We start from the raw sequence: 12,530 nt of genomic DNA, 5'->3' as shown, positions 1-12,530 counted from the left end.
GTAGAAACATGGAAATATGGAGCGTGATGAAGCGACCACTGCTTTGGGAATCCCCTCCATTTCATGTTTTAGCACACGGATGAAGAGCAAACGACATGCTGGCCTAATGGAACAGAAATGGTAGCCAAAGTAACTGTTTAATAGTCCTGAAACTATTATAAGTGATTGACGCTAATCGATTCTCATTTTGATAATTGAATCGTGATTTTAGTCATTCATCAAATAGAGTCCAAGGATTAAAGTTCTCATTCGCTATGATAAATTTTAGTCAATTGGAGTCCGATATGAAATGTGAAAAGTAAAAAAAAATATTTAGCAAAATTCTGTTTGACTTTGTAAAAACAACAACAAAATAGTGATTTATTATAGCCATTAATTATAGGTCTGTTGCAACCTATAACATACTGATTCAGCCTGGAACACAATTCATGATGCATCATTAATGGGTGTTTGAGAACTTTAGAGTGAAATGAGTGTGATATGTACACACTGTCTGCCTTTTTTATATATTTTTTTTACATGACAACCTATGGGAAGTGACCGCACGGCGTAAATAAGCGGACACTTTAAAAAGCCCGAAATAGCTAAAATAGGCCTGGAAAAAACGTTGGTCCGAAGATTTTTATGCCTCCGCCGGCGATAGCCAGGCGTTTGTGAGGTCACAGTGACCTTAACCTTTAACCACCAAAATCTAATCAGTTCATCCTTGAGTTCAAGTGGACGTTTGAGGAAAATTGGATGAAATTCCGTCAAGGCGTTCCTTGCCCATTGGAAAACCAAAAAGCTGAGTAGAGCTGGTACCATGCGGTCGAAAAGCGCCACAAGTGTTTAGTATTCTTAAACAGGATAGATGGTTGTTAAGAGGATTAAACCCGTCACCTCTTAGTGACAGTGCGGTCACTCTAACCCGCGGCCTGCGTCTTGCATGTTTATGAATGGATGTCAGTGGGTTGCTGTAGGGATTTGCAATGTGAGGAGCTGCAGGACCTCCCTTTGGTGCGCCTGTAATGACTGAAGGGTAAAAAGGTTGACGCTCTTTCGTCTTCCCGGGTTCCTTTTTCATGTATAGAGAAAAGCAGCTTTTAATGCACGTCGGCCAGCTTTATCTCTGCCGCCTGAATTATTGAGAGTTTCTCTGCGGCGGCGGGATGTTTAAAAAACGCACGGTGAAATATTGATGAAGGTGAGGAGAAGAGCGCCCGCGGGCAGGCGGTGAGATGAATCCCCTCAGCCCCACCTCAGCCTCGCCAAAATATGACATTCCTTATCTTCCCATTAGCACGCTGATCTCGGCTTCCTCCTCCCGTGCTGCCCTGCTTCCTCCTCTTTCATCTTTAATATTGCCATTAACTGCCACTTACAACTCCCCCCTTTCCTTTTTAGCCCCCCTGACTCCAGCACCTCACTTCTCATCTCTGAATCTCTCCCCTCCATCTCGCTGTATTAGGAAGAAAGTGGAGAGTCATGGAAATTGTAAAAAATTAGAAAATATCAGTATTTCTGCAATATGTAACAGTGAGGGGGGAATGTGAGAGTATTAGAAAAGATTACAGAAAAGGACGTGCAAAGATGTCTTGCTATTGCTACGGGTCTGCAGTTAATCTGTAAAAGTAACATTGAGATAACTATACACTTTCCAGTTATATTCACAGTACCGGGGTATCATTAAGCTCCTAGGACAGCACGGTGCCTCAGCGGTTAACACTGTTGCCTCACATCAAGTAGGTCCCGGGTTCGAACCCCAGTCTGCCCCAGGTCCTTTCTGTGTGGAGTTTGCATGTTCTCCCCATGTTCATGTGGGTTTCCTCCGGGTGCTCCGGTTTCCTCCCACCATCAAAGACATGTATGTTAGGGTTAATCCTCCAAAAGAACTGGCGTTGGTCCCTGGGCGCTGCACTGTGGCTGCCCACTGCTCCTAGTTCTAGGAAGGTTCCTAGTAGAGGATCAGGATGGGTCAAATGCAGAGGATGAATTTCCCCACGGGGATAAATAAAGGATCACTTCACTTCACTTTGCAGATGTAGATAAAATGTACAGATATGACATTTGCAGATGGAGGAACCCTACATTATGTACTGGAAAGGTGCAAATTAAACATTGTAATAATTTGAACTTGTTATATCCGTACACAAACTGTGCACGCAATACTGTATAGATTAGTCCAGAGCATAGGTAGTTCTGGATAGTTTGTGTAGACTCTTGATTGTTGAAGTATTGTTGGCTATAGGCACAATACTTCTCTTGTACATTGCCAGGGTTTTTCTCACATAGAGTATTTGGAGGCGGCCACCTCTGTTAAATGTGGTGCCACCTCCATCTCTTGACAAAACTCTGACAGGTGTCTTCATGGAAAACACTCTTTTCTAACAAGCGTTGCACTTGGTGCATTTCTGTCATTTGGAATTGCAGCAGTACACCGATGTGCTGACAATTTAATGTTAAATAATAGTTATTTGTTTAAAAAGCCTTCTGAATACCTTTGCATACTCAAATCGATGCACAATCAACATAGGAAACGTTGTTTTCATTTTTTTTTTACAACGTATTGGCCGCTTATCGGTAAGCTGTGAATTTCCCCCCACTAAAATCGGTATCGGTCTCAAAAGTCCAATACCCATCGGGCTCTAGTACCACCTCCACCTCATTTTGAGCCATGAAGAACCCTGATGGCCCAAGGGGCCCAATCTGAGGAGCCCACAGTCCAGTACAGTTTGTTGATTTGACCTGAGGTTGTTTTATGTTTTGCCATGCTCCAGAACAGTCCATAGTCCTTAGTCCAAGGCTAAGTACATTCTAATGATGTATTGACCGTCTCCAGCTTGAACACCTAAGCTAGTTGATGTGTAAACTTGATTTGTGCAGTATGAGAATCCCACTCCAAAGTCCCGAGGCTCCAAGTCAGAGGAATGTGGATCTATTCAGAGAAAGCTTAGAGCTTCTCAAATCCATTAGCTTTAGGCTAAGTGTGAAAAGAGCTTCCTTCTCATTCTTTCTCTCTCTCTCCTGTCCACCTGCTCCCCATACCCAGCCCCCCGACCCCCTCCCCAGTGGTCTTGAGCCCCCTCGCCCCACCTTCAGTGGTATTGAGCCCAGTCTGGTGGGCAGGGTGTGGAGGTATCTCTTTCCGCCCTGCAGGCGTATAGTGGGCCTAGAGGGGATCGAGTAGCTTTCTAATGGCAGCCCAGGAAATTGTGCTCTGAGACCTGAGAGAACCTTGTGGTTTTGGGCTTCCACCAACACTCCACGGGCCTAAAGCCAGACTTCTGAGATGTGTCCAACCTGGAATTCAAGCCCACCCTCTCTGGAAATGTTTTCGAAAGCTGTCATATTGACTTTGGGGCAGCGATTGTTTTACCTCGGCATGTGCTTTTTAAAAGAATTACAAAGATCCGTTCTGCCTCCCTAGCGTTCTGGAGAGCGATGTCACAGCTCATGTTCTACCTTTAGGCCTTTAGCTTTGTGCAGTCACGGCGATAGCCCGCCGTCACACGCACAAATATATCAGTGTCGAGTTGAGTTTATCTCTCATTCAATGAAGCTGATTCCATTTAGAATTTGCCTCTGAGATTTGTCACAGCCTTATGTATTAGAATGTCACTTTGTGACGAGGTAAGTGGGGGAATTAGGATGATGGACAGTGAAAGGAGATGGTGGAGAATTTGTTCCGGGCTTTTACCATAATGTTAGAGAAATGATTTAAGCTTTTACCATCATGTTAGAGAAATTATTTAAGCTTTTAGACTAGGCAGTGTATTAGGGAAGGGAAATGTGTACTATTCCTATATCTCTATCTGACCTTGCAGATGGATAAAACGCAGCAGATCTTCCATGGCTAGTAGGGTACAGCGACATTGTAAAAATACGATGCATAGTAGATTAAAAAAGATACAACATAACCATTATCAAACAAAAGTAACCCTATTGTAATTTGCTTTGAGCCATTTCTTGAGCGCACATCTGACCCATGACCAAAACAGTCATACAGTCTGTCATTGTGTTACGTATGGATGGAATTTGAGTTAAACCTACAGTAGTTATTACCCTTTATGCTGGGGATCCCCTGGAACCTTCTCAAGGACTCCTGGGGATTCCCTGGACCCCACTTTGAGAACCACTGTCCTCGACATTTAAGTGTCTTCATATTTCTTGGCAACGTATTCCTCAAACTTAATGTACTGCCGCTCTATATAAAAAGTTCCCTCTCCTAAGTTAATCTTCAAGTCTTCAATCTGGGATGAAGAAGCAGAATGTGCCTCCACTTAACAAAGGCTGAAGGTGTTGATTTGAGCATCATCCTCTTGTGGAATGTTCATCAAGCATTTCTGATGCCCAGGACAAAACACTTGAGCATAGAACAGCAGCAAGGAAGAAGATACAAGCAAGCTGGTTAGCATCATATTTAGTTCAGAGGTAGCTTGCCAACGTTTTTTTTAGAGAGATTTTCACTCCGCTTCTTGGCTTTGTGGTAGGTATTTTCAATTAATGTAGCATTTTGATGCCAGCAAGCTATCCAGGATGTTGTCAGAATGTTAAAGTAGGCTACCTAGCTAACTGATCCTGCCAGGATGTTAAAGTAGACTACGTGATCCTGTCAGGATGTTAAAGTAGACTACGTGATCCTGTCAGGATGTTAAAGTAGACTACGTGATCCTGTCAGGATGTTAAAGTAGACTACCTAGCTAACTGATCCTGCCAGGATGTTAAAGTAGACTACCTAGCTAACTGATCCTGCCAGGATGTTAAAGTAGACTACCTAGCTAACTGATCCTGTCAGGATGTTAAAGTAGACTACCTAGCTAACTGATCCTGCCAGGATGTTAAAGTAGACTACCTAGCTAACTTATCCTGCCAGGATGTTAAAGTAGACTACCTAGCTAACTGATCCTGTCAGGATGTTAAAGTAGACTACCTAGCTAACTGATCCTGCCAGGATGTTAAAGTAGACTACCTAGCTAACTGATCCTGCCAGGATGTTAAAGTAGACTACCTAGCTAACTTATCCTGTCAGGATGTTAAAGTAGACTACCTAGCTAACTGATCCTGTCAGGATGTTAAAGTAGACTACCTAGCTAACTGATCCTGTCAGGATGTTAAAGTAGACTACCTAGCTAACTGATCCTGCCAGGATGTTAAAGTAGGCTACCTAGCTAACTGATCCTGCCAGGATGTTAAAGTAGGCTACGTGATCCTGTCAGGATGTAGTCTCTTAGAACAGACGAGTTGGCTTCCACAATTTTCAAATGCTTCCGCCATACCGTCTGTACTTCGTGGGGGAGAATCATGCACCAACCGGAATGGGAAGCAGAAAGGCGGGTCTTCCGCTCATTAGTCCAATCAGAATCCAATATGCCGGCAGAAAGGCGGGTCTTCCGCTCATTAGTCCAATCAGAATCCAATATGCCGCATTCGCGTGTCGTGATTGGTCGGATTCCGTAGAACTTCCTTCCAGTCTGAAGGTTTTTTTCCCAACTTCCTTGTGCATGTTCTGGGGGTGTAACGTACAGACTGTATATAGCTGCATTCGCCGGATGTAGATGATACAGTCTGTTTTAAGAGACTAGTCAGGATGTTAAAGTAGACTACCTAGCTAACTGATCCTGCCACGATGTTAAAGTAGACTACCTAGCTAACTGATCCTGCCTGGTGCAACGAGCTGTGGCATTGACACCAAAGTTACACCATTGCAGACAGTAGACAGTGTAATGCACCTGCTGCATTAGTTATCCAATGAATCCAACTGCACCGAGTTTGGGGTGAATTTGCGCTTTGTTTAAAACATGAAACCTCTTACAGCCTAACTTCAACCATTAAACCTGCCAACGTTGTCGGTGACTTCTGTTGAAAGTCTGGAGGGCAATTTCATCATCAGCCACATTCAATTTTGTAATTCAGCCATGAGGTGTTTTAACTTCCCCGAACTCCCCTGACTCAAAGCTTCAAACACTCGCTCTGTTACAGCAGAGGTCTCTGGCTATATCAGTATGATCACACACACACGCGCGCACAGTCAGTCTCTCTCTCTCTCTGCCTACCTCCTCTCTCTCTGCCTCTGCCTGCCTCTCTCTCTCTGCCTCTGCCTGCCTCTCTCTTCCTCTGTCTGCCCCTCTCTCTCTCTGCCTCTGCCTGCCTCTCTCTCTCTCTCTCTCTGCCTCTGCCTGCCTCTCTCTCTCTGCCTGCCTCTCTCTCTCTGCCTCTGCCTGCCTCTCTCTGCCTCTCTCTTCCTCTGCCTGCCTCTCTCTCTCTCTCTCTGCCTCTGCCTGCCTCTCTCTCTCTCTGCCTCTCTCTCTCTCTGCCTCTGCCTGCCTCTCTCTTCCTCTGTCTGCCTCTCTGTCTCTCTCTCTCTCTGCCTCTGCCTGCCTCTCTCTCTCTCTGCCTCTGCCTGCCTCTCTCTCTCTCTGCCTCTGCCTGCCTCTCTCTCTCTCTGCCTCTGCCTGCCTCTCTCTTCCTCTGTCTGCCCCTCTCTCTCTCTCTGCCTCTGCCTGCCTCTCTCTCTCTCTGCCTCTGCCTGCATCTCTCTCTCTCTGCCTCTACCTGCCTCTCTCTGCCTCTGCCTGCCTCTCTCTCTCTCTTCCTCTGTCTGCCCCTCTCTCTCTCTCTGCCTCTGCCTGCCTCTCTCTTCCTCTGTCTGCCCCTCTCTCTCTCTGCCTCTGCCTGCCTCTCTCTCTCTCTGCCTCTGCCTGCCCCTCTCTCTCTGCCTCTGCCTGCCTCTCTCTCTCTCTTCCTCTGTCTGCCCCTCTCTCTCTCTGCCTCTGCCTGCCTCTCTCTCTCTGCCTCTGCCTGCCTCTCTCTCTCTCTCTCTCTCTCTGCCTCTGCCTGCCTCTCTCTTCCTCTGTCTGCCCCTCTCTCTCTCTGCCTCTGCCTGCCTCTCTCTCTCTCTGCCTCTGCCTGCCCCTCTCTCTCTCTGCCTCTGCCTGCCTCTCTCTCTCTCTTCCTCTGTCTGCCCCTCTCTCTCTCTGCCTCTGCCTGCCCCTCTCTCTCTCTGCCTCTGCCTGCCTCTCTCTCTCTCTTCCTCTGTCTGCCCCTCTCTCTCTCTCTCTGCCTCTGCCTGCCCCTCTCTCTCTCTTCCTCTGCCTGCCCCTCTCTCTCTCTGCCTCTGCCTGCCCCTCTCTCTCTCTGCCTCTGCCTGCCTCTCTCTCTCTGCCTCTGCCTGCCTCTCTCTCTCTCTCTCTGCCTCTGCCTGCCTCTCTCTTCCTCTGTCTGCCTCCTCTCTCTCTGCCTGCCTCCTCTCTCTCTCTTCCTCTGTCTGTCTGCCTCTCTCTCTCTGTCTCTCTCTCTCTGCCTCTGCCTGCCTGCCTCTCTCTCTCTCTCTCTCTGCCTCTGCCTGCCTCTCTCTCTCTCTGCCTGCCTCCTCTCTGTCTCTTCCTCTGTCTGCCTCTGCCTGCCTCTCTCTGCCTGCCTCTCTCTCTCTCTGCCTCTGCCTGCCTCTCTCTTCCTCTGTCTGCCTCCTCTCTCTCTGTCCACCTCCTCTCTCTCTCTGCCTCTGCCTGCCTCTCTCTCTCTCTCTGCCTGCCTCTCTCTCTGCCTGCCTCTCTCTCTCTCTCTCTCTCTCTCTGCCTGCCTCTCTCTCTCTCTGCCTACCTCTCTCTCTCTGCCTCTCTCTCTCTCTCTGCCTCTGCCTGCCCCTCTCTCTCTCCTCTGCAGACCTGTGGGGGAGTGTTTGAGATGTAATGTGTGAGCCTCTTGTATCTGCTAGGTGGGGCGAGTGTATCCCCAGGCTGTCTACTTCCCCATCCGCACCCTTTACCTGACGCTCAAGATCGAGCAGAGGGAGCGCTACAAAAGTGGTAAGTAAACATGGCTGCTGAAGCACACTCTGAACATCCAAAGCTCCCGTCTGCCCTTCTTTCTCCTTTCTTCCCTGCTGGCTGATTCAAATTGCAAGTACATATAAGGAGCTGAAATTATGATTATATATATGATATATATGATTATATCAATATGCTCTGTATGTACAGTACATACTCAACCTGCAGTGTTGTCGTTTGATGCATTATATACCTCTGAGATTTGTTTAAAATTGGCCTTGTTTGTTAGGTTCTTCTTCTGTTTGCCATTTCCAACTCTGACTACCATCTGCTTTTATCTTTCTTTTATCTCTCACATCTTATCCCTTTCTTCACCACTCATCCTCTCCTCCTCTCTTCATCCTCTCCTCCCCACAAACCCCCTCCTCCATCAGACGCATCTGGACAGCAGCAGCCCAGCTCAGTGGGGTCCCAGCCTCATTCCGGAGCCTCAGACCCGGGTCCTATCCGGGCCACGGCCCCCATGTGGCGCTGCAGCCGCATCATGCACATGCAGCGGGAGCTCCACCCCACCCTGCTCTCCTCCCTGGAGGGCATCGTGGACCAGATGGTCTGGTTTAGGGAGAACTGGCACGAGGAGGTGAGAAGAACAAAGGTGTTGGTGTAGCGTGTGTCTGTGCTGTGGTTGTTGGTATTTGCGTGTCCTCAGTAGATCAGATGGTGAGGAAAAGTGCAGGTGGTTGCATATGTGAGAAAGCAAGTTTGTGCGCACATCTTGCTCGTGTGTGTGTGTGTGTGTGTGTGTGTGTGTGTGTGCACCACCTGGTCAAGCAGATGAGCACAGTTTGGCACAGCCTGCCTCCCTGGTGGGCTGACACATGTGTTTAGTCTAAGGCGTTAGCCTGACTCGTCTGGAGCGTAGATGTATAAAAGAATGGATAGGGTATAGGAAATGGCTGCCCATTCATTCAAATGTAAGCTGCTGTGCTCACACACGCATGAAGCATTTGAATTTATTTTTTTTCTTCCTGGTTTTACTTATGCGGCCCAAGGTCATTGGGCGCATGTCTGCCATGATCTCTGTGATGAAGCTGATGTATCCCCCCCACATGAACAGAGCAACAGTTGGCCAGAGCCATAGAACGAGAGGGAGCTCCAGAAAACGGCTCTTGGTGGCTTCAGCACAACTCGAGAGAAAACCAGTCACCATTACAACTGAAGTCAATGGTAACTGGTTTTCTCTCGAGTTTCTGTGATGTTTCCAGCCCCGAAGAGAGTTCCCCATTAATTTCCTCCATAGACATTTGGACAAGTGGGCGGAAAAAATAAGAATTTTGATTTTTGATGTATTTATTTTTTGCTCCAAGTGAAATGTTTTCTAGTCACTCATGATTCAGTAGGTCACGGGTTGGCTTGATTCCAGCCATAAAACTCATAAGGATTTTTTGAAAGGTCTATGGAGAAAATGAATGGGGAACTCTTCCGGTGCTGGAAACATCACGGAAAGTCACACGACTGTTGAGCTCTATAGCCAGTAGAACCATGTGTGTTTCCCCAGACAGTAGAGTACACCTCTAAACCTGCTGCTACTTTCTCAAATCCATTTTTAAGTCACACCACACATCGACCAAAATCACCCGTTCACCCAGACGCTTTGTGTTTTGTTTTGACCCGCTCAAGTTAATTCTGTGTAGATGTCAGCGGAGAGACCCAGACGCTTTGTGTTGTTCTGTTTTGACCCGCTCAAGTTAATTCTGTGTAGATGTCAGTGGAGAGAGCCGACCGGACGGGAGCGTCCACATTGAATTTGGCAGTGCTGCAAAGTGTTTTAGCCATGCTAGGGAAGCATCCATACACTGTAGCTGGTCCGTGGGTGGAGGGGAAGACTGGGAGAAAAGACCAAGACAGGTGATGGATGGGTGCGGTGAGCGTGTAGGATCGGGCAAGGGATTTAGGGCCGGAAATTTGGTGTGTGTGTGCGCGCGTGCGTGTGTTTGTGTGTGTGTGCGCACGCGTGCGTGTTTGTGTGTGCGTGTGTGTCTGTGTGAGAGATTATCGGTGATGGTTTGGGGCACTCAGCAGCAGCTGCAGCCTCTATGCTTCGTTCCACTGGGCAGGCAGGGACAGAGACGCGATATCCCATCAGCACCTATCTCCCTCTCCCCTCCTGTGGGGTTGGCATCACCTGGCTCCACCTATGGCCATTCTGAAGTGTGTGTGTGTGTGTGTGTGTGTGTGTGTGTGTGTGTGTGTGTGTGTGTGTTTGTTTGTTTGTTTGTTTGTTTGTTTCGTGGAGCTTGAGCTTGAGCTTTATTGTGTCCACTTTTAAGAGCAAAAGGAAGTAGTTTCCTAGTGCCAGAGAGACACAACCTGATCACTAGTGGATGGGGGATGAACTTGATTAAAACAAAATGAAATCATATCATTATATTTTTCTTACTTTTTGAAACGGTGGAAGACGTTGACTTAAAAACAAACAGGGATACAGTAGGCAACAGCTAAAGATAATAAGGCAGTTTTATGTACCTATAGTGTACCAACTATCCTCATAAAAACATCCCACATGATAAACAGAAAGCAATTCCAAAGAATAGACTGCAAACACAACCCTGTTTTTCAATTCATACTGCTCTGATTGTAAACTGACAGGTTTCAAGATTGTGTCCATCAAAGCATGAATGTCAAAACATGACAGTTTTGTGAGCACTGTGCATTGAAAATAAGAAGATTATGGTTGCAGTCTATTATCTGGAGTTACTGTCTTCCTACCATGTGGGAATTGTAATATAGATTATTTATTATTACTGCTGTAATAATAACTTCTCTCTCTCTCTCTCTGCAGGTCTTGAGGCAGCTCCAGCAGGGTTTGGCTAAATGCTACTCGGTGGCCTTCGAGAAGAGCGGCACCGTGTCCGACGCCAAGATCACGCCGCACACGCTCAACTTTGTGAAGAAGCTGGTCAGCACCTTTGGCGTGGGTCTGGAGAACGTCTCCAACGTGTCCACCATGTTCTCCAGCGCCGCCTCCGAGTCACTGGCCCGCCGGGCCCAGGCCACGGCCCAGGACCCAGTGTTCCAGAAGATGAAGGGCCAGTTCACGACAGGTTGGTTGGCTTTAAGAACCTCACAACTGGCTTGTTTACTGCCACTACTGTGCATCTCTCTGTCTCTGTCTCTCTCTACCTCTCTCTCTCTCTCTCTGTCTCTCTCTACCCCTCTCTCTCTCTCTCTCTCTCTCTCTCTGTCTCTCTCTACCCCTCTCTCTCTCTCTCTCTCTCTCTCTCTCTCTCTCTCTGTCTGTCTCTCTCTACCCCTCTCTCTCTCAACCCAACCGCTCAGGGCAGATGAACGTCCACCAAGAGTCAGGTCTGCTCACGGTTTCTTCCCTGTTAACGGGGTCTTTTTCCTTGCCTCCGTTGTCACTAAGTGCTGCTCTTGTTGAGAAATTGTTTCAATTGCCAGGTGACCTGTGCAGTAAAATAGCCAGTCCATGTGAGAATTGTTTCAACTGTTGGTCTTCTACCTGCTCTATTTGTAAAGCGCCTTGAGATAACTCTTGTTATGATTTGGCACTATATAAATATAAAATTAATTGATTGATTGATTGATTGATTGATTGATTGATTGATTGACTGATATAGTCATAGTGCCAGACTGAACATTTCGCCGTCAAAAACAACACACACAACACGTGCCTTCTTTCTTGTGTATTTTTTTACCTTTTGAACTTCCTCTTTAGTTCACTTTAGTGTTGTGAGTCATGACTCTTGTTAACCCATTGATACCTGATGCAGCATTTGCGTGTATATCCCTCATTTGTGTGTGTATCCCTTTAAGACCGCGAACCGCGTCACGTGTGGAAATTGCATCTCACACATGAACATCTGAAGAGACTCTTTGACATGAAGTGCCACGTATTGCTGCTGTTTTCAGGCTCTTTTGTGTGTATTTGACATGATAAAGTGTGACAAAACAGTCAGGTATCAAACTCAAAACCAGCAACACCTCCTCACTCTTCTCTCTTGGGCCCTGCATCAGAGGTGACATCAGGGCGTCCGGGTAGTGCAGCGGTAGATTCCCTGCTTACCAACATGAGGGTCGCAGGTTCGAGCCCCCGTGTTACCTCCGGCTTGGTCAGACGTCCCTACAGACACAATTGGCCGTGTCTGCGGGTGGGAAGCAAGACAATCGTATGTGTCCTGGTCACGGCACTAGCAGCACCTCCTCTGGTCGGTCAGGGCGCCTGTTCGGCTGCGAGGGGAACTGGGGGGAATAACGTATTCCTCATCACACGCTACGTTCTGACGTTGAAACCCCTCGCTGTCAGGTGAAAGGAAGCGGATGGCGACTGTACATGTATCGGAGGAGGCATGTGAGTGTCTACACACCCTCCCCAGATAGACGGAGGGGGTGGAGCAGCGACCGGGCCCGCTTACACAGGGGAAATTGGCATTGGAGACTGGACTGTTGCTCGGAGCAGCTGGAGCACTGGTGTTCAGCAACGTAATTATGGTTCCCAAACAAATGATTTGATTTCAGGGAGGGGGCTGGTGACTGGTCAGAAATGAGTGTATGGGTGTGTGTTTGTTTGTGTCTATTTATAGACTGTCAGTGTGTGTGGTTTTGTTGATTATACACAAGTCACTGTCATAATCCTAAGCCAGTGCAGCACCCCAGTGATCATCTCAGAAAGACAACCCACTGCTGACATGTAGCTCCTGCAGAGTGCTGCGTTGAAACGGTTCCACATTGAATATGCAGTCGAATAAAACGTGTGCGTTTTGC

General features: G+C 47.5%; 1 protein-coding gene across 3 annotated transcripts in view; it reads left to right on the top strand.

Moving 5' to 3' along the window:
• The window catches only part of trrap (transformation/transcription domain-associated protein), a gene marked incomplete at its 5' end in the record, with an annotated part of 155,837 nt that overhangs the window by 123,599 nt on the left and 19,708 nt on the right, over positions 1-12,530 (top strand). For all 3 annotated transcript variants that reach the window (XM_083634512.1, XM_083634510.1, XM_083634511.1), the window contains 3 exons: positions 7,694-7,781; positions 8,180-8,385; positions 10,588-10,849. In XM_083634512.1, coding sequence (XP_083490638.1) covers positions 7,694-7,781; positions 8,180-8,385; positions 10,588-10,849 — 556 coding nt within the window. The remainder of the gene's footprint in view (positions 1-7,693; positions 7,782-8,179; positions 8,386-10,587; positions 10,850-12,530) is intronic.

Source organism: Poromitra crassiceps (assembly GCF_964638095.1).
Source record: "Poromitra crassiceps genome assembly, chromosome: 4".
In the NCBI taxonomy this organism is placed as follows: Eukaryota; Metazoa; Chordata; class Actinopteri; order Beryciformes; family Melamphaidae; genus Poromitra; species Poromitra crassiceps.
This window is presented reverse-complemented; position numbering and strand designations above follow the sequence as displayed.